The sequence below is a fragment of the Thermobia domestica genome, chromosome 12 (assembly GCF_964235325.1).
Source record: "Thermobia domestica chromosome 12, izTheDome1.hap1.1, whole genome shotgun sequence".
NCBI lineage: Eukaryota > Metazoa > Arthropoda > Insecta > Zygentoma > Lepismatidae > Thermobia > Thermobia domestica.
Window position 1 is genome coordinate 117638025 of NC_137465.1, and position 23128 is coordinate 117661152.

Genomic DNA, 23128 nt, shown 5'->3' on the forward strand with positions numbered 1-23128 from the left:
TTCTTGATTAGAAGAATGTGGTTCGACTTCCATATTTTATTGTAAATTCCCGTCTCATATAGTATCAGCAGTGGAGCTCTTGAGGGAATTCACATCAGTAAATATTGTGTTCTTTAGTGGAATTTCATTGTGTTCTTTGGTGGGCTTTGTTACCACATTGAATACTTTCAGTTGTTTCAAGAGCATTTCACATGTTAAAATGTTAGAATATCTATAGAGTAAAAGATAATATGTTCGTCAAGACAGAATAATCTTCATCATCTCCATCTGCAGTAGAGGAGGGAGTAAGGCGACACTTGTCCTTTGTTTTCGAAGTGTGTTAATTTCTTGGAAGTATTTGTCAAAACTTACTAATCTGTTCTCACATACTTAATATATTTACTCGTAAATTAAGTACCATAATACTATAGTTCATTTACTATAGTTAATAAGAATATGTGCATAAATAATTATTTTGTATTATGTATTAGAAAATGAAATGAAATTTTTGAGTTTTACGTCCCACGGTCATGCCGGTTAGGCTAAAGGAGACGGTGATGATGAGTAATGAATGAAATGGTGGAATGAAGAAAGTGGGAGGAAATTATGTATTAGATGTACGCGTGCACCAAAGTATGTATTCGCGATTGTGCTTGTCTGTCAGTGTTTTGCTGTTCCCCTTGGAATCAGTCTTTTGCTTCCCTTGGAAATAATTTTGCTTGCGTTTCTGTTCTTCGTATTAATGATAATCCTGCTCCCGCCAAGTGAACTTTGTGGTGGACAAACACCGTGTGCGTGGGTTTTCTCGGGGTTCTCCCGTTTCCTCCCACTTTCTTCATTCCACCATTTCATTCATCTCTCATCATCACCGTCTCCTTTAGCCTAACCGGCATAACCGAGGGACGTAAAACTCAAAAATTTCATTTCATTTTTTTCGTATTAATGATACATTGATTCCGCATATAGATCTTTTAGTAGGAAAAGTGTGTTAATTAATGAAAACAGAACATGCAAAAGTTGCTAGTACTAGAGTGAGTCAGGAAACTGTTTTATGATTAAGCACTTTTTAATAGAGTAAGAAGTAGTAAAGAACTGTTGAATATCGCAGTAAATGAAGATTAGGTAATTAAAAACATGTAATCTTAAAGTGGCACTTACTGTTAGACCTTGAAGCCAAGTTCACTGTTTTGCGATAAGGCTTATCTGCCATGCATTGTGTGAAAGGAAATTGCAGTTCTTTTCTCTCTTTATATCTTCTATGATGTAATTCTGTCAACAACTGTATATCTTAAATTTTATTTAGCTTATACTAGCCTAACATGATGTACCAATTTCCTTATTACACAGGAAATTACAGTAGTAATTAAATAAATTAAAGGCAATGGATGTTCTAGAACGAATTACAGGATTTAGGACTTAGATTTCTGGGCTTTCGGCATCTATGATCATGTTAACCCTGAACAAAGGATTGGGGAAGGAAGTAGCCTGAAATCTATATGTTAGGTACCATCTCGGCATTTTCCTGGCGTTAATGAGGAAATGCCAGGAAAACGTCATTCAAGATGGCTGAACTAAAAAGCTTTTACTCTTTTTCGCCCGAGTGTCTCCTCCGGGAATCGAACCCGGAACCGCTCTATAACGAATTACAATTTTATTTTTATTTTTTAAAAATCTATCATTCTGAAATGCTTGTACTTGAACCCTTTTTTCTTTCTCTTAGGATTCACATTTTAATGAACGTATAATGATAAAACCCGTAAGATACGATGCAAATTTTGTACCCTTCTAACCCGTAGGATACATGTGCCTCTTTTTCAACACTTCCAGCTCTTCCTGGACAAACTCTCAACCATGATTACTTTCTTAGTGAATAATCTTGTAGTTGTGTATTTAAAGAACAGTTATAATTGCGATTGGTTATAATAAAGTGTCCTTAAAAGCTTAGAAATGAGGTATAAATTCATTTATAAACAAAAATAAAATTGATTGCTGTGTAATTCAACTAATCAAAATGAACCCATTGCGAAGGAACATAAGACAAAATAGGGCAAAACTTTGAAAAAAAATTCAAACTAAACTGGATTTTTGTGATCTTTATTTTGATGTTCTCAGCATATTCTGAAAAGTAGCCTTGATTTAAGCCTGATTTTTTTTTAGAGCGAAAGGAGACAATTCTAGTTTGTTTTTGCAAATCTCTGATATTATTGTTAATTCGAAGAAAATTATTGTTTATAAAATTCTTCACAAAATAAGTTCCCAGACTTTTCTTCGTAGAATCAATCGTTTTAAAGATGTAAACTGAACTATTTGTTTTGATTTTGAGTTTTAGCCTCCTTTCAGCAGCAAAGCTATATGAAACGTGGACCTACAGCTTAACGTGGGACCCGAACTACCTCAGCGCCCGTCGAAAATCGAACCCGGTCTCCCACCCGGGCCCAAAGACGCGTACGCTATCCGTTTATCCACGAAGGAGCTCATAGACTGAATTATGTCTCAACAGAAAACGGTGATGTTTTTAACTTGAGACTGCAAAATATCTGGAACAAGAATTTGTACATTTTTCCAATAATTGTTTGTTTTTGATATAATGAATCTTGAAAAACCAGCGCTGGTGTGATATAGCGTCGTAGAATTTCTTAGTTGAACCACTGTTATACATAACTATTCCATAATAGTAAAGTTTTTGCAAATAGTGTTTGATTGATTAATATGTGCGTTGTTTGCCAGCAGCGAAGTTATATAGGATCAGACCTACAGTTTAAAGTAAGATATGAACCACTGTAGTGCGTTCGATTCTCTCTCACCGGGAACCAAACCTGGAAATTCGTGCACGAAAGCTAATGCGCTCTATCTTTCCACTAGATTAGGGAGGAGACTATATTGCAAATATGCTCATCAAGGGAATGTGATTTTGTTCTCAGAATCTACAAATAAAGGGTGCAAAGGGTAATTCGCAAAAATTTAACATTTTAAAACCTACATATACCGGTAATAAAAGATATTATTTTTCATCAATGTGATTATCAATTATAATTTTATTATATTTTAACTAAGTTATGTTCAAAATCTCTGTATTAATTACAGCGGTAGGTCGTGAGGAAATTCACATTGGTAAAAATTAAGATTTTATTATTACAAACTATGGAAAATGGAAACAACCTAGCGTCCTTCTCTTTATATACAAAAAGTTTTATTCCTTTAGCTTGTAATCATAAAATAGTTTTTTTTTTTTTCAATGTAGCTTCTCTCAATAGTCTCTACGGTTTGTGTTTATTTTAATTTGCTGTACCGTGACAGAGACAGATATTAGAATAGCGAGAGGAATGCTAATAATAATCGCACAGATAATGTAAGTAGAAAATATTACGTTTCATCTCTTGTAAGCTCTTTTCCGGTTAACATTGACACATAGACCTTGATACGGTATAACTGCTGATGATAAGCCTTATCGTTCAGTACAATGTATTGTAGATTCAAGTAGCATATAATCTTGTATATGTGACTTTCTTCCCCTGTTCACGGAATTATCTATGATGTACAATTAAGTTTTTTTTTTTTAATATGACCGCAAAGATACATCTCTTAGTTGCTAATGATGAATTATTTTGACATTTAACAATATTATAAGGTAATATTTGGCTTTGTAATCAAGGACTTCTCCAGAACTCAATTTTGTGTTATAAATACGTTACTTTGTTTTTCTCATTGCCTTGTTCCGTGCTGAACTTGTATGCTCCTGAAATGCAGAGAAATATGACTTTTACAGCACAATTCGTTCATATAATTAATACATTGATGGCAAATACAGGATTGATAATTTCCGTGCATCTAGTAGATCCCCTAATTCTTTGACCTTATGCAGCTTTAAAGTTTATTTCTCATCATTTACGGCGGCTTTTACATAATTGTTCTTTTTCCTTTCTATCTCCATTATCTCCCAATATTTAATTTGATTACATTCATTAGCATCAATGAATTTAGCAGAGCTTCAATTTTCCTTAGTATACTCTATAATAAGCGGCAAGGATTGCAAATTATGTGTGTGTCACTGTTAGGAATGTACCGTTCAGAACAAGACAAACGACAATCAAGACAATATTTTAGTTAATGTTGTTTCTTTTGCTTATATAATTTAGTCCTATTATCTATTAAAATGCTACAAAAGCTATAAAAACGCTTTTTTTCTTTTTTAGAGAGAGAGAGAGAGACAGGTTTGTTAGAAATCTTTATTGTCTTTAAACATGTGGAAATAAGAAGAACTGCCACTAACAGGGCTCCCATTGTCTACATTGAAGCCTAGAGCAGCCCCTATGCGAGAAGATAACTTCATCTGCCTGACTAACACTTCTGTGTTGTGATGTGATAGCACACCTCGCCTCATCCCTCATGCTCATCATTCACAATGTACAAGTATGATATACTTTATCACTAGTTATCCATTATTCTTTCCATATTTCTACTGTTCCAGTTCTGTACAATACTACACTAACTGCAATTTCCTCGTTAATTTCCTACCAAATGTTAAGGATCGGAAAGATCCTTAAGATCTTAGCAATTGTTATAATGTAATAAAGAACTTCTATGAGATCATTACACAATTCCTTAAATCCTCCATTTATGCAGCACTCCTCCCTAAGAGAGGGCGTAACCCTCTAAAAGGGTGTTAGTCATTATGACTAGCTATGAACGAACGAATGAAAAAACAAAAAACGCTCTTAATCACACTTTCCCAGAGCTTTGCTTTGTTATTCTGAAGCACCACTAAAGCATAGTGACGAATTTTGTAATCTCCTATCCACTATCCTGGTCACTGAAGCTTGATATTTGTGTGCATCGGTTGAGAGACTTATCTAGCCCACCTCATCATATACCTACGCAGGTTGATAGCCTCTTTGGCCCACCTAGACCACTATCCAAACGGGTGGTCTTCAAACCTATAACCTGCTACCTAACTAGACGACCCTCGCTATGGCTTCTGGACAAGGCTCCGGTTATAATGGACTACCTCCTGTTGTTGCACAGAGTCCTTCTCTGACGGCGGCAAAGATCGATAAACGAAAAGCCCGCCAAGAGTCAGAACCGAGTAGTCCAACGGCTCACTCAGCTGCAACTTTTGCTGCTGCGTTCCAGACGACACCACCAACCAAACGTCATCACACTTTAAGTGAGTCTTCAGCAACATCTAGTAACATGGAGACCGAGACCACCGACAAAGTACCACTATCTAAACTAGTTGTTCACTCTTTTCTACTTACTAATTACGATGCGAAATACCATGATCTAAAGCAAATTTACCTACGTCTGCTTAAGTATGTTCCACGCTCACGTTAAACAGTTAATACCTACCAAAAATGGTATTATTCGCTCGACCGATCCAAACATGGTCTCTACACTTCACAACACCTATTCTTTTGAGATCTTTGGCGCCTCTGTAAACATTCAGAAGCTTACATCGAATCAAGCAAAGCAACCTCTACCTCCTCGCAAGTCTCCAGCTCTGTCTGTCGTCATCAGAGGAGTCGATCCACAATACACTGATGCCGAGATCGCTGAAGAACTAAAACTTGATGGCCATTCCATCATTAAATGCATCCGTATTAAGAACACATCCGTATCAACTTATATGGTCCGTGTTCTTACTAATAGCCAAGAGACAGTAGACGACCTCCTTAGTAATGGTGCATACATTTTCTTAAAGAAGCATCGAGTGAAACCTTCTCGCTCACCTCCCCCTCTTCCTGTACGTTGTGAGCGCTACCAGGCCTATAATTCACACCTTACTAACAAATGTAGGAACCCATTCAAATGCGGTTATTGTGCTGGCCCACATTCAACTAAGTCTTGCACAAATCTAAATAATGCACCTCAATGTTCAATCTGCCCAGATCAGCATCCCACATACAGTAAAAAATGTAAGGTTGCTGCAGACTTACTCAAACCTGAGCTCACTGTTCCCATCCGGATACATAATACTGATTCTACTACACCGCTTCCCAGCTCGGCACATCAACCGATTACCATCGATCAATTTTGGGCATTTCTTACAGTCTCCTTGCAAAATAAACATCCTTTTCTCCGTCAGCACATTCTTCAATAAGTACAACTCGCCGCTAAAACCATTCTACATGTTAATTTCACTGGCACCTATTCCAACAACTATACACACTTTTGTTCTACCATTCATGAATCTGCAGTATAACCTCTTTCACCATCTAGCTTCATTTCTCTTCACTATGGCCGTTCACTTTTTATTTCTGAATATTCGCTCTCTCCATGAACATAAGCCTTTGTTTGAACAGCTACTCCTTGAGGAACACATCCATTGTTTTCTGCTTAATTAAACATTCCTCACACCGAAAATCTCCTGTAAAATCCCATCTTATCATCTTTGCCATGACAATAACGTCCCAGCTCGCCGTGCTAATGGCGGTGTAGCTATAGGGTTTCCCCCATCTATCTCCCATCGCCTACATGCCACTGGAGACCGAACGCTGCCTGAACATCTCATTTCCACCTTATATTTCAAACATTGTTACATCACTGTAGCTACCATCTATATCCGATCCGGCCAGCTATTCCTCTCAGTTTTTTTAAGTATATATCAGATAATTTTCGTAGTTACATTATCATGACTGGTGTTAACTACCACAGTCGTTCCAATTACCAAAAGCTCACTTTTCGCAATTATATTCAGACCCACACGACAGGATTCTTTCACCATCTTTCTAAACCGACACAACCGGCTTCCAATACAACTCCAGACATTGTCATAACTTCACCCAACCTTCTTTCTAAACTTACCTTAACTGTGCTTGATACTCTGGGGAGTGATCATGTTCCTATAAAACTTACTCCTCAACTTAAGAGGCCTCCTCAACCACCTCCAAAAGTCCCTCTTCGCTCAGTATCTCGTTTTGACCGAGCTAATTGGCCAAAATACAGGAAATTTCTTTCTATCAGGCTCGCATCAGTACCAGCCCCTACTACAGAGACTTTACTATACGATACCTTACACACCATCACCGACAGTATACATCAGGCATCCTCTCAATTCATTCCACAGGCCACAATTACTTCTTACAGACCTAACCTGCCGCCACAATACCTGCCTTTAATACGCCGTTCCCGCCAGTTCTATCGTGATTTTACTCACACAGGCAATCTGGAATCGCTTCGGCAACATCGCCAATACCAACGGGCAGTCCATAACTACATCGTTGCATGCAAGACCCAAAACTGGATAAGGGCCTGCAATAATCTATCTGATACTGCACACCCCACACAGTGCTGGAAAAGATTTCATCAGCTCACTGGTAAACACACCCGCACATCTTATCCACTCATTTTTAATGATACGCCTTTGATCACTGACGAAGAAAAAGCCGATGCTTTTGCTGCCCAACTCCAAGACGTCTTCACCCCACTTCGACCTGTTTTCTCATTGCGTACTCATCCTAATGATAGGCTAAATCTTGACACGCCCTCACTTCAACCAAATGTTCAGCATATTCTGCCTGATAACTCGCCTTTGACAATTCCTATCACTGTCACAGAAATCACCACTATCGTTTCCCGTAAACGTAACACTGCTCCTGGCTTCGACTCAATTACGTATCGCCATATCAAAGAGGGGCCTATATTCTCCATTATCTTCTATCTCTCATTTTCACATTCATTCTTCGTAGGGTTTTATCCGGAATGACTAGAAAACGTAAAAAAACTTTAATGTTCCTGAAAACAAACAAACCAGCTCCGTCTGTATCATCATACCGCCCTATTCAGCTTACCCTCGTTTTCAGTAAGATACTTGAACGAATTATAGTCTCACGCCTCCACACACATCTCTCCGATCACAACCTCATTCCCCTACATCAAGCCGGATTCCGACCGAACTTCAGTATTAATGATCAACTGCTGCGCCTTACCACGTTCATCACTGCTCAGTTTAACCAGTCCAAGCCTTCCTGTCTCGTCCTTTTCGATTTAGAAAAGGCTTTCGATAAAGTCTGGTACCTAGGCCTTCTATATAAACTATTTTCCTTCAGACTTCCATTCTGTTATATTCGCTTCGTCTACCCTTTTCTCTCTACCCGCCTGGCTTACGTTTCCATCAATGATTCTCTCGCCCTGTGTTTATCCACTCTGGTGTTCCTCAAGGCTCCACACTCTCGCCCCTGCTTTACTTACTGTATGTTGCAGACTTTCCTATTCTTCCTCCTAATGTCAATCTCTTTCAATATGCAGATGATACGTCTTTCTTGGCGACGGGTAATACTATTCAGCATATTAAGCGCATCCTTCAAACCGCCATCGATGCTTTCCTTCAATGGTGTGATACGTGGCGACTCACGCTTAACGCCAATAAAACTCAAGCCATTATCTTTCTACCACCAGGCAAAAGAAGTCGGGTCCATCGCAATCCATCCAACCTCAGTATAGAAATTGCAGGTACACCAATTGCTGCTAGTCCCACAGTCACGTACCTGGGCATTATCTTCGATTCCCATCTGAAATGGACAGCTCATCTTAAAAGCCTTGCTCTAAAAGCTACCAACCGTCTGAACTTACTCCGACGCCTAACTGAGGACTACATGGGACCTCAAACCCAAAATACTACTTAACACCTACAAGGCATTTCTACGCCCGGTTTTGACTTATGGCTATACAGCCTGGCTTTCCGCATCCGAGGCATACTACCACCTACTCCAAATTCTAGAGCGCCACGCCCTACGTCTTGCCTTTCGAATAAAATTACCAAGCCTCACACGGTACTTATATGACAGGACGCCTTTTCCCCACATTCTCTATCATCTAGAAGACCTTAAACTCAGGTACGTTACACAGCGCTTCCAGACTCACCATCCATTGCTCTTCGATGCTATGCATCACGAAGCCACTCTCCGCAAACCTTCAACCATTCTACGGCATTCTCCACTCTCTCTGCTGTTTACTCTGTACCACTACGTTCTCCCACCAAATAGCCCAGACTTTCAACTTCTTGAAGACTTCCTCATTGCACTTCCCCCACCATACATCACTCCATCTCATGTTGCACTGTGACCACACCGTACTAACAGGGCTCCCTTCGTCTCCATTGTGTCCAGAGCAGCCCCTGGACAGAAGATAACACTCATTTGTCTCTCTAATCCTCTTCTATGTGTTGTGTTGTGATGTTAAGTGCACCTCATAGTTTCATTTTCATTTTCACCAATGCTCTGCTTTTTCCGTTCGAGTGTTGAATTGATCGCCAGTGTACATTTCCTTTTCCTGACCTGATGATTATGGTTAACGGCCATAATGTCCTCTAATGTCAGTAAAATTAAGATGTAATAAAGTTAATAAATTCTCCTTTTCTTAGGGGGCCGCGGTGGCTCAGTGGTAGAGCGTTCACCTCTGGTGCTAGGGGTCCCGGGTTCGATCCCAGCCCCCGCCTAGTGAACTTTGTGGTGGACAAACACCGTGTGCGTGGGTTTTCTCGGGGTTCTCCCGTTTCCTCCCACTTTCTTCATTCCACCATTTCATTCATTACTCATCATCACCGTCTCCTTTAGCCTAACCGACATAACCGTGGGACGTAAAACTCACAGATTTCATTTCATTTCATTTTTCTCCTTTTCCTAACGACAATAGCCCAACACTTAAAGTTCCTATCAACTCCGCATCCCAAATAAAGGGCGTAACCCTTTGGGTTGGCTAGCAAAAAAAGCACTCTCAATTGCAATTGTAGCATTTAATAGATAGACTAGCTGAACCTGCGATCTCTACACAGCGCATCATTCGCATATGAGCATAAATATTCTCATTCCTCACATCTGTACATGTCCCTTTACAGACACAAGTGAAAAAGGTCTTGATTTAAAAGAAATCGGCAAGGCGTATCATAAAGGGGACCTCAATATTTCGCACCGTTTGCAAGATTTGAGCCTACTTCCGGTTGGAGTTTCTAATTCATGCATGACCAGTGCTTTCTTTCTTCTTCCATGCAGTATGTAATAAGCAAATACATTACATACACAATTAATTATAATCGCAGTTATATATGATGTTCATTGGGCAAATCACTCCAAAAATAAAGATTCATCTTACTGGTTAAACTGGAGAAATGGTTATCGTTCCTTTTTCACTATTATTTGGCCATGAAATAAATGCCTGGGACATATGCAACCCCTATATACAACAGCGTGGTGTTGGAATGTATAACGCGTAGGATATGATGCTTTAGTTTTTTTTAAATTTCAACGCTTCCATGCGTACCCTTAAAAATGTAATAAAGAAATAACGGCCATGTTTTTAAAATATTCAATTACAACTGGACAATCTACGCAAAATTTGCAATCAATCAGTGAAAACGTCATCTTTCTAGAGCCTGTAGTTTCCGAGATCTCATTGTCGAAAGGATTGGCCACAAACATATAAATTTCCATAACATATAGTTTAAAGGAACTCGGAATATGGAAGCACAATTCATGTGCATTGATTTTAGAGAAGATTTATTAAAATACAAAGCCTTTGAACAACAATTTTATATTAAACTTTATGAAAAAGATCTAGTTAACTAATTTATTTAAAGTACTCGTACTTAAAATGTTTCTCTCTGTTAAACGTGAAATCACATATAACCATAAATGAAAGATTTGAAAGCCATAGTTATACGTTGGGCCTCGGGCGCTTTTAATTGCTATTGTAGCATTTTAATAGATAGATATTTGTGGATGTTTATATGTTTATGGCCAATCCTTTCGACAATGAGATCTCGGAAACTACAGTCTCTAGAAAGATGACGTTTTCACTGATCGATTGCAAATTTCATGTAGAGTGTCCAGTTCTAATTGAATATTTAAAAAAACATGGCCACTATACATTTATTACATTTTTACTAGTGCACTGGAAGTGTTGAAATAAATAAAAAAAACTAAACAATACAACATCCTACACATTATACATTCCAACACCACATTGTTGTATATAGGGGTTGTATATGTCTTAGACATTTGTTTCATGGCCAAATAATAATGAAAAAGGAAGGATAAGTCCATTTCTCCAGTCTAAGATGAACCTTTATTTTTGGAGTGTTTAGCCCAATGAACACTTTATATAACTGACGTTATAATTAATTGTGTATGTAATGCATTTGCTTATTACATACTGCATGCAAGAAGAAAGAAAACACTGGTCATACATGAATTGGAAACTCCAACCGGAAGTAGGCTCAAATCTTGCAAACGGTGCGAGATATTGAGAAAAAAATAATCGAAAAAATTTCCCCTTTATAATACCCCTTGCTTTTTTTTTATCAATACGTCTTTCACTTGTGTCTGTAAAAGGACATATACAGATGTGAGGAATAACAAGGAGTTGTCTCCAGAGGAAAGTTTGTCTCCAGTCCTTTCGACAATGAGATCCTGAAAACCACAAGTGCTAGAAACGTGTCGATTTACTGGTCGATTCCAAATTTTTGTAAATTGTCCAGTTCTAATTGGATATTTTAAAAAGATGATCGTTATTTCTTCATTTCATGTTTTAAGGGTAGACTAGAAGTGTTGAAAGAAAATAAATCATATCCTACGAGTTATGCATTTCAACACTACCTAGTTGTTTACAGGAGTAGTATATCTCTCAGGCGTTAGTTTCATGCTCAAATAACAGTAAAAATGAAGGCTAACCATTTCTCCAGTGTAAGATGAATTTTTATTGTTTGGAGTGTTTTGTCCAATGAACACCATATATCACTGACATTATAATTAATTGTGTGTGTAATGCATTTGCTTATTACATACTGCATACAAGAAGAAAGAAAACACTGATCGTACATGAATTGGAAACTCCAACCGGAAGTAGGCTCAAATCTTACAAACAGTGCTAGATATTGTAAAAATAATCGAAGAAATCTCCCCTTTATGATACCCCTTGCTGATTTTATCAAGATGTCTTTCACTTGTGTAAATGGACATGTAATGTTAATGTGAAGAATGACAAAGAGATTCATGTTCATATGTGAATGATACGCTGTGTAGAGAGTAATGCTGTCGAAATCGGTTTTTGAAAAAACCGAAAACCGGTTTTTGAAAAAAGTGAAATTTCATAAAACCGAAATGTCGGTTTTGAAAACAGCTTTTGCGGTTTCGATTTTGAAAACTGTATTTGCGGTTTTCGGTTTTCAGAAAATCGGTTTTCTAAAAAACTGAAAACCGCAAATGTCAAAAAATTCGACAGCACTAATATCAAGTAACTACGATAAAACAGCAAAGAATCTTTCCCCACTCCGGCTCACAGTTGCCAGATGGAGGGAAATTTCCCTCGGCGTAGGGAAAAAATGTTCAAAATTTGCAGAAGGGAAAGAAGGTATTTTTCTTAAAATGTCTTAAAGTGTAGGGAAATTCTTGGTGAATATACTTTTACTTGGCAGAATAAAAAAATAAGTTGCAATTTCTCACAAAGAGGCACGGCTATCGTTATTGGGAAGTAAAAAGATACAGAATAAAATATGATCGGTGTTTCCTTCACGTATAAAGTATTGCAGGTGTCTGGGACTTGCGTAAGAAACCAGTCAACACATGCAAAACCACAACATTCACATTTATCGGAGTGGCAACAAATCAACAATAAAATTGTGTATTGCGATAGAGATTTTCTTTCTCTTTTTTCTTTCCTCTTTCCTTTTTATTAAGAAAGGGAGGTGGTGACTTTTTGTTAACAAAAGAAAGAATGTCAGCACTATTTTTAAAAACAAGGGGAAAGAGTAATAATAATATAAAAGATCTCACTCTAAGTGGATGAGATTTCAAATTGAATTTCATGAGTTGCATGTGTAGTGATTTTAAATAGGGATATAACCTTATTTCTATTGAGCTTAGTGTTGGCCTATTACCCGATTTTAGCAGGTACCACCCGATTTTCAGGTTCTAAATTCGTCCCCCGCTTAAACATATCTTAATCACGAAAAACCCCCCGCTTTTTGGGATTGGAGAAAAATCTAAGAGGATTTAGTTGATAAAGTGTTGGTATATTAACGTAAACCGCTACACCTTTGACAATCTCAATCGCGATTGAGTTGAATTTGGACTCGCGCTCAGGCTCAGACTCTGGGCTATCTGAGCAGTGCGCGTGTGCAGGGTCATTTGCTAATAAGAGATCTGCTCTAATGCACAATGGTTTTCTTTATGTAGTTCATGTATTTTTAATGTAATGTATTGGAGGTTCTATACGAATGACTATTCGTTTGTAGATGTTGTGACGAACATACTTGAATTATTCATGCCTTCATAAGCTACAAGAATGCCGAACGACAATTTCAAGTGTAATTTTAAATAGAAGCGAATTTTCGTTTCTTAGCCAGGGCAGAACTCAGTTTGAAGCAAAATGTACATTCTGGAAAACTGTTTCGCTAGAAATGTAGGATACAGGGAAGCAAACTGGACCTCCCCTGATTTTTATATAGGCCTATTTTGTAAATTAGACCACGGAGAACACGAATCTGAAGGAATTTTGACATTCCGAATTTCGGAACTCGAGATATTCGAACATAAAGTGACCACGGAAGTAAACCGGACTTCACCTAATTTTTATATATTTTATAAACTAGATCACGAGGAACACGAATCTGAAGGAGTTTTGACATTCCGGCCTCTGGAACTCGAGATTAACTTAAAGTTTAATATAGACGCTATCTATCTAGCTATATGAAAACACACAATATTCTCTATACGGAACATATTATATCCTGACAGATATATAAAGGTGACCAAGAAAGTTCTGTCGCTTTTTGTGGAGGTCTGTGTTCAATTGACCCTCATACCGTGAGTTGAATGCGAATGGAGATAAGGCGAAGGTCAGTTGTTGGTGTGGGTATATCCAACACAATATCTGGTTGTGGCAGTTCAGTTACAAGTGAACTTGTGTAAGGATAGAGTGAATATGGAATCTTCACAGAGCGTCATAAGGGCATGTATGCTGTACGAGTTCAAACTTGGGTCAAACGCCACTGCAGAAGGGCGGAAGATATCTCAGGCCTTTCGTGAGAGTGTCGTGATTGCGCAGACAGTGCAAGGGTGGTTTTGCATGTTTAAGGACGGTGACGAAACACTTACGAAAGACGCACCACACGTGCCGGAAGACAAACACATGTACAAACTGAAGATCTTCAGGCAGCAATTGAGCCGAACAGTGGACAGACATGTGAGGAACTTGGGCTAACATTCAATGTTAGTGGAGAAACCATTCGCCAGCACGTCAATCGACTTGGGAAGCACTACAAGTTGGGTCTATATGTCCCAGATGACTTCTCTCCGGGCCAGAAGGCTACGCGTGCAGACACCTTGATTATTTGCTGTCTCGTCTGAGGAAGGAGCCATTTCTGGACAGGATGTTGACATGTGATGGGAAGTGGGACCTCTACGAAGCTCCACGGCGTCGTCATCATTGGTTAAAATCCCATAAACCGGTTCCAAAACAGCTGAAATCAGCAATTCAGGAGAAAGTCCTCCTGTTTGTTTGGTAGACTGCTCGCGACATCGTGCATCGGGAACTGCTACCGGGTGGTCAGAGAAGAACATCAATGCAACTGTCTGCTGTCAGCAGTTGAGCCGTGTTCAAGAAAATCTCAAAACCCTGGAACCAATACTTCTTAATAGGTAAGGGGTTCCCCCGTTACGGGACAACGCTATGCCCCACATGGCTAGAATGAGCCGGGACACCATCCTACATCTTGGATGGGAAACACTATTGCATCCCGCCATACTGTCCGGACATTGCACCGTCCGATTACCATCTGTTCCTTTCCTTGGACACTCACCTTAGAGGACTCCAGTTCAACTCCGTAGTAGAGGTGCAATATGCACTTGATACCTTCTTCGCTTCAGGGCAAACCAAGTTCTACCGCGAAGGAATCCATGCCCATCCCGAACGTTGGCAAAAGGTCATTGATACTGATGGGTACTATTTTTGATCTTCCAGGTACGTCTTAGGTGACATATCGATGCTCTAAGGTGATAGGTCAAAAAGCGACAGAACTTTCTTCGTTGCTTTTATACATACTACATCAAACTATTATATAAGTTCTACTATCTCGAGTTCAGGAAGTCGGAATGTCAAAATTCCTTCAGATTATTAATGCTTTTGGTCCAGTTTGCAAAATATATAAAAATCAAATGGGGTCCTCTTTGCTTCCCTGGTCACTTTATGTTCGAATATCTCGAATTTCGAAATTTGGAATGTCAAAATTCTTTCAGATTCGTGTTCCTCGTGGTCTATTTTACAACATATATGAAAATCAGGTGTGGTCCAGTTTGCTTCTCTGCAGCCGAAAAGTACATTGGAAGTGTCGTGAAAGAAATAACTTTAAAAAAAAATGTGCTAAGGATCGCAGGTCAGTATTTGTAACACAGAAGTTCACATCAATACTTACGGTTTAGAACCCCTCACTTTTCTGATTTTAAAATATGGCAAACCTAATTTAGCTGACTTGTACAACCATCGTACTATCCCTTTCGCACTGTGCTGCACATATTGCCATAATAGTCTTGGAGCAAATAAAAAAAAGTTTAAAACACCCATATGAATCAAAAATATTTGTCTCGATCGATAGATGCTTTTACAATTGTTAAAAGGTGTAATTAAATCAGCAAACATTGTTTCTGTTTTGAAAAAGACAGTCCCTTATAAAACCGCAAACACGGTTTCGGGCGGTTTTCGCTTTCGAAAAGAGCTCTTGTGGTTTCGGTTTTAAAAACCGCCTTTGCGGTTTCGGTTTTGAAAACCGCTTTTGTGATTTCGGTTTTGAAAACCGCCGTTGTGGTTTCGGTTTTCAGAAAACCGGTTTTCTCAATCGAAAACTGCAAATGTCACAAAAATTCGACAGCACTAGTAGAAAGCGCAGGTTCAGCTAGTAAATATATAAATGATCTGTTTCAGATAAATGAAAATTATCTAATATTATCTATTGGTAGAGAAGGAAGCGCTTTTCAGAGCCGTAAAAATTAGTTTTTCTCGAAACTTGCTTATGGAAATTTACTCTTGAAAGTATGACATTCTATTCATCACGATGTCATCGATCGATTGATATAACTTCATTTTTGGACAATATTATGGACAAGTAAAATAAAAATTAAACTTTAAAAGTTAATCATAATTAAGCAGTATTTTTCATTAACTATATACTGCATTGCTATCTTGGTAATATCATAATGAAATATGATATACTTCAATGTCAATTTATTCTTAATAAGTAGCGTTGTTATCGTATAGCATGAATTTTTGCGTTTATAAAATATATTCTTTTTCTCAATTTTCTCAAAAATTACTCATGAGAATTTTCACTAAAACGCATCATTTTGTTCTAATAAATGAAATTTATTTTATGATGTATTTTTCATCTTTGGACTTTTTTTGTTATGCGTTAATAATACTGTAAAATTCTATTCACCCATGATCGATGACTTCATGATGCTGATAGTCATATGCATACAATAATTAATATTCCTATGATGTAGGGATTTCCAGATTTTTTATATTCCCAAAAAATAGTTCTGAGAGAGGAATAGCTATAGCCTAGTGCAAGAAATTCTGTAGAATTATTAGCATATAACGAAAACGAAGGTCCAAAGGCGAGGAAAGTATAATTCGATAGTTTTCATTGAGCTGAAAAAAAAATGGGTGAGTGTAGACCGTCATTGGTAGTTATCGAGAACATTTAGAGAAATGAATGTTTTTGTTTGTAAACCTAAAAATTCTCACAGAGAAAAATGTATGTGACGTACATAAAAACATAAGTTACATGCGTAAATCGTGTAGTTTTTAGACTTAACGTACGATTACATGTAACATACTGTGGCAAACGTAACTAAAACAGATTTCTGTGGTAAACATATGGATTCCGTATATTTGTACAATATATTACTTATCCGGATAACAGATTTTTCTCAGTGCATACTGTAATTACACCACTTAAGGTGAAATGCATCTGAAGTACATCCTCATGAAACGTTTCGTTGATGAAATGAAACCAGAGAAGAGATCTAAAAATTACACAAAATTAGTTCTTTTTGTAGGCTAAAATGAATAAATGAGTCTAAGAATATAAAAGAATTAGGCGCTCTAAGTAGTTCGTTATAATCCATTATGATCAATTACGCTCAATGTTTTTGTATCCTTAGACCAATTTCTTCATTTTACACACATGATAGTTTCTTTTCTCTGCATTTTATATTAAAACCTTAATTTTATTATTTTTAATGCTTAATTTTTGTATCTTGTTTTACATGAGAACATCTTATAACAAGAAGTAAAAAAGTTCAGTTCACTTCAGTTTTTGTTCAATAATAAGAGAAAAGTCTAACAAGTCATGCAATCTCAAAAACTGGTAAATAGCTTATCGTTCCCCAATCATTCCTTTTTGTTCCAGCAGCTCTTTTAGAAACGAGAAACGCCTATGTTGAAAACCACTCCTTAAACTATTAAAAAATCATTTCTTTTTAGTGCTAGTAGATAAATTCGCATTTGGCTGCCTTTACCTATACTGAGTGCTTTGTATCATTGTAACTTTGTATCATTTTTTAATACCTTCGTTTTGACTGCAACAGGGTCGCAGTCACGAGAGGTACACCAGGCCGGGACCCCGTCCAATCTTACTAAATAGACAGACAACTACACTTTCTTGATAAAACAATATTTCTTTTAACATGGAAGAGTTACACTGAAGTTTTGATCTTACACTAGATCTTCTTTTCTTATTTTTTAAAGAAGTTTCTAATTTTTTCCTTGAGAATATAGGTGGAACTACTTGGAAATTATTTATCGTTTAGTCGAGTATAGAATAACACTAGTCCAACACTATATAGACCTAGTGTCTTACACTATTGAATCCTCTTCGCAACTTGGGACACCCTCCAAAAAGAATTTTTGGGAGTATTCTTAGTGAGAGTAAATTATTTTGATTTTGAAAGAATTAACATACATTACACTTCAAAATTTATTTTCTGAACTTTCCTAACAGTTTTTATTTAATATTGACTTTGAGAGAAATACACTAGTAAAGATTTGTTCTCGACAACACTTACAAAAGAAGAATAAAATAGTTTGGAGCCACTGTTCTGCATAGATATAAAGAAGCTCGTTCCATTCATTGGTCATGCAACGCTAATGTTTTTTTTTTTGTTTGCCTGCTATGAAAGAAGTTTTCATTATCACGTGTCCGGTAATATGGTAGTCTTATTATATGGTTGGCTTTTAAGTGTCGTTTCGCACGAACAATGGCTACAGATTATTGTGGCCTTGTCTATCACATTACCATCCTGTTTGCGAGTATTGTAGGAACATTTATGATCATTATAATGGGTGTTTCTGTACTTCTGTATTCCGTTGTTGTCATGGGATGTACTTATTCCTCAATTATATGATATACTACGTGTGTGCTGTTTACTAACCATTGAAAGGAACGTTTCAGCTTCTTTTCTGTATTACTCGTATTCAGGCCGGTAGCCAGCCTAAAAATGTAGGGGGGGCCCGGATGAAGTTAGAGAGGGCCAATCCAACCATATTATAGTTCATTTGCAAGCCTACCATGAAAATTTTAGAGAGGGCCCGCAAAAATTTAGGGGGGCCCGGCCCCCTAGACCCCCCCTGGATACGGGCCTGCTCGTATTCTACATTTTCTTCGACTTAAGCAATTTTAGACAGCAATATTAGCTATTCCCACATATTGACATTTTTATTTCTTATTAGAAGGGCAACGTCTGTTCCGGAACAAGCTCTAACTTTTCATCCCAGCTCGTGAATTTTGTAATGGAAGAAATAACGATTTCATATTTCAACAGTGCTTGTCACAAACTTGAAACTTATCCTAGTCGAGATTGTATTGTCTACAATCATTATTCCTTTTTGCAAGTGACCAAAATGAAGTTCATATAATGTTCTAAAATCTGAATTACTGAGCCCAATCTTTTGGAAAAGTCTTCAATGGATTCTTCATTAATTAACCTTTAGTACCACAGTAAATAAATAATCATCTTTGTATCTGTTATATACTTGTCACTATTCTTATGGGTATATTAGCAGAATGCCCGTTCTTTTCACGGGGAGAATATGTTACATTTTGTACATAAAGGTGACCAAAACTTTCACCAATCAACTTCCACCAGGCCAGGCCCAGGCCGAACGTCATTTAATAAAGATAGGTTGAAGAGTTATTAAATCTTAAACATAGTCACTTTCATTTATATATAGAAAGACTTATTAGGAAAAAAATGCTTTCAACCAAGAGCGCCGATTTCTCTGTAACTTCAGGGAGAGGGGGGAGGCATTCAGATGCAGTTTAAGACAAAATGAATTCAAATTATGCCAAATATTGCATATTCATAAATACAATGTGGGGCCCGGCCTCCTGACCCTCCAGGATCGGCGCCCTCTGCATTCTTGGATCTTAGTATGAACTCATAAAGCAGTAATATTTGATAATATTTGAAAATTAATAAATAAATAAATAAATAAACGTGGTTGTGGTTAGGAGGTTATTAATTTTTCTCAATATTTCTTTGCAGGGGTGCCTCATCTACCGTGTACAAATGTTTGTATAAAGGAAAGACGGAGTGGGCGTGTAAAATTTTCCGGAAGGTAAGTCTTCTTTATTTCAGTGTCGTATTCCTTTTTCTTGTATTAATAATGCAAGTGATGAATAAAATATAATGATGTTTTTGTTGTTCATCGTACAAGTACTTACTGGCCTACCTTAATAGAACTTTTCTTAATTTATTCGTTCAATCTATTCTTTTAAAAAGTTCACAAATTACTACGTTTTACTCCTAAATAAATTAAATGTAAGCAAGACATCTGACCATAAAGAATAGCTTGCTCTTCCACAAATATACAGGGTGTTTCAACACAACGCCGACAATGTTTGGGAGGTGACTCCTGACATTGAGACAATACAAAAAGTATAGACCACCTGGGTGCACAAATGCTTCTTTTCGAAGTAATAGGCTGCCAAAAACGTGAAAAAAAATGAACTTCAAAGGTTCATAGCTCCAAAACTATGGGATCTGCTGTAGTCGGCTCAACACTTCACTTAGGAACTAATATGTACGCTATCTAAAAATACATGTTTCAGAACCCTGCAGTACTTCCACAACAATTTTATACAGGTAGTTGGTGAGTATTTCAAATTGTATGTCCGTAAGAAAACTCCCTCTACAAAAATTATTGCGTTAGTATCTTAGGTTTTTGAAACATGAATTTTTAGATAGGGGACATATTAGTTCCTAAGTAAAGTGTTGACCCGACTATGGCTGGTCCCATAGTTTTGGAGCTTTGGCCCTTTAAAGTACATTTTTTCATGTTTTCTGCAGCCTATAACTCCGAAAAAAAAGCATTTGTGCACCCAGGTTGGTCTATACTTTTTGTCTTATCTTGGTATAAGAAATCACCTCCCAAACGTTTTCGGTGTTATTTTGAAACAACGTGTATTTTTTGTCGATCCTTGCTTCTTAATACAAACAGGAGCCAAAATACTAAGACAGGGGACTAGGGGTGAGGTTGGTGAGTGCCAGTACCATTTCTCTGTTCTTTTGTAGGTTTTATGAGATCTATATCCATTGACATTAGATATCGCGTAAATCTTATGGTGACTATACACCCATGTTCTGTGATATAAAAGGTGGTAGTTACTGTTGTGCATAGGTTCACATACCAAATAATGTCCAAGAGGGGTAACTGGAGTACAAATAAGGTGCTCACACTTACAGAAATATAAAGAAGTGAATTAACGAACATATTTGGCTCTACCGGCAGCAACTGGATTGCGCACACTCTAGGTCCCAAATTGCTCACAAATCTCTGTTGGTCTTTTTGAACAGAGATTTTATTTTTTCAATCTTGTCACAATGGTAGCTTTAAAATCTACGGAAACAAGGTTTTCCTTCAGACTAGGATAGAAACAGAAATTAGAAATAAAATACAAATTATATTGAGGATTAACTAAATATAATTTGATCAGTAAATACAAATCAATATAAATGCAAAACCAAGTTTTTGTATTTACAATCCACATGCCATATGGATATGCTTTTTTCAACTTTATAGGTCAACTAATATAGGATATTTATAGTGAAATAATAATGGATTTTTTTTTCGGTTTTATTCATTACTGTAGGATCTAATTGAGTAGTGCATATTAAATTCTTATCTACTAGTCATTCAGATCACTTTGATATAGACCCTATAGGAAGTATAGGTCAAGTTGTTCTATATACTTAGAACCTAGAAGGTGTGGGATCACTTCCGGACAAGGAATTGAAACTTGTTTTGGAACTTACTCGACAAACCCTTTCAGTAAATATATAGGTTATCCCCAGATTCAAGGTTCAACTTTGTAGTCATACCTGGTCAGACGAACTGGCATATTTTTTTTCCGAATACAATACATAGCTTCTCCACACTTCTTCATATCCTTATGTATTAATTCCTTTGCATTTCCTAAATTAAATAGCTCAGTCCTAATAATTTTATTCGGCCTTTCGTTTGGGTATTCCGCTACTCCTTTCTAATAGAAGAGAAAATATTTTCCATCTGACAACATTGCTTAATATTTTTGTGCGCAATCCTGTACATTGTAACAGCTTGTCAACGGCTTATCAGATAAAACTGATAAAACCAGAAAAATGTGCGCAAGTTCATTGCAGCACCGACTGAAATTCTAAATTTTCTTTATTTTGTTTTTATAAATTACAAAACATTCCTGAAAGTGGAGTTCTAGAAGAAGAATTTTACATTTTTACACGTTTCTTCTCTATTTCCTCAGCCCGTACATTAATAGTTCTCTATTCCGCTTCACAACCAAGTCGAAACGGCTGCAATGAAATTGCACACACTTTTCTGGTTTTATCAGTTTTATCTGATAAGCAGTTGACAAGCTGACATAATGTAAAGGATTGCGCACAAAAAAATTAAGTAATGTTGTCAGATGGAACGTTTACGTATGCTCTCGTTAGTTTCATCAGCTGTATACTATTCACACGTACAAAAAGGGATTTTATTTGCCTCTATGTTATGCGTTTCTGACCGGAAATGATAAGTAAACTCACAAAGCAATGTGGGAAATAAGAAGTTTAGAACCTGGAACAAATTTGAAATCGATCCATGTAGACTTTGAAACTACAGCCCACGAAGCTATCAGGGAGGTACTTTCAGAATGTAACATCATTGGATGTCGATTCCATTTGGGTCAGTCTTGGTGGAAAAAGGTTTAGGGCAACAAACACTTACATTGAGCCTACTTGAATCCGCAGTCTGAGTAAGGTATTTGTCATACGTAATTTTGCTTCATAAACTTTTGCTTGTTACCCAATTAATCAAAACAGTGAAATTGATAAATTTTCAGTAAACAAAGTTAATTCCTTTGAGATATCATTTCTTTTAGCATTAGATAATAGATCATCCGTAACAATAAATTGTCAATATTAACTATAATTATCACCAGACTTGTTATATTTTAAATTACGTTAGAAGTCATTAAATAGTAAAACAGTAATATAATTGAGGATTTTAACTGTATGTTACAGGAATGTAGTTAAAGACGTTTTTCGGCCTTTCTTATTTAAATCCAACGGAAGTGTCCGATATGTTTGCAAATTTGATATCAGTTACACCGAACAATGAAGGTCTTTCCTTTGACTACGTACTCGAAAATTACATTGAAGAAACTAGCAGGTAGCTACATAATACTGTTTTTAACTATATATTCTAACTAGATTTAGGAAGGTGATTTAACATATATTGACAGATTCCATATTATTAACAAGTAAATCGTGTAGTATTGCATGGATTGCAGTATATATTGGAATACAGTATAATTTATATGAGGAAGTGGATTACTCACACCATTGCATTGTATTAATAGTATTGCAATCTAAATTTATTGTATCTGATATTGTAACAAGTATATGACCGGGAACGAACAGACGTTAACGAACGACGTTAATAAATTTACAAAAGCAAAGCTTTACGACAATGGAGAATATTATTCATTATGATTTTTAATTCTCAATTTTTCCATAAAACTTGACTAGTAGTGGGAAGTACGAGTATGCCTACTATATTATTATCAATAATAATATCATTGACAATGTCATCATAATTATTCGCTTCGTTTTATTCAAAGTTT

General features: G+C 36.9%; 1 protein-coding gene across 2 annotated transcripts in view; it reads left to right on the forward strand.

Annotated features, from left to right (window-relative positions):
- Nucleotides 1-23128, forward strand: part of LOC145666605 (calcium/calmodulin-dependent protein kinase type IV-like) — a 326462-nt gene that overhangs the window by 145387 nt on the left and 157947 nt on the right. For both annotated transcript variants that reach the window (XM_081734012.1, XM_081734011.1), the window contains one exon: nt 19512-19584. In XM_081734012.1, the coding sequence (XP_081590138.1) occupies nt 19512-19584 (73 nt within the window). The remainder of the gene's footprint in view (nt 1-19511; nt 19585-23128) is intronic.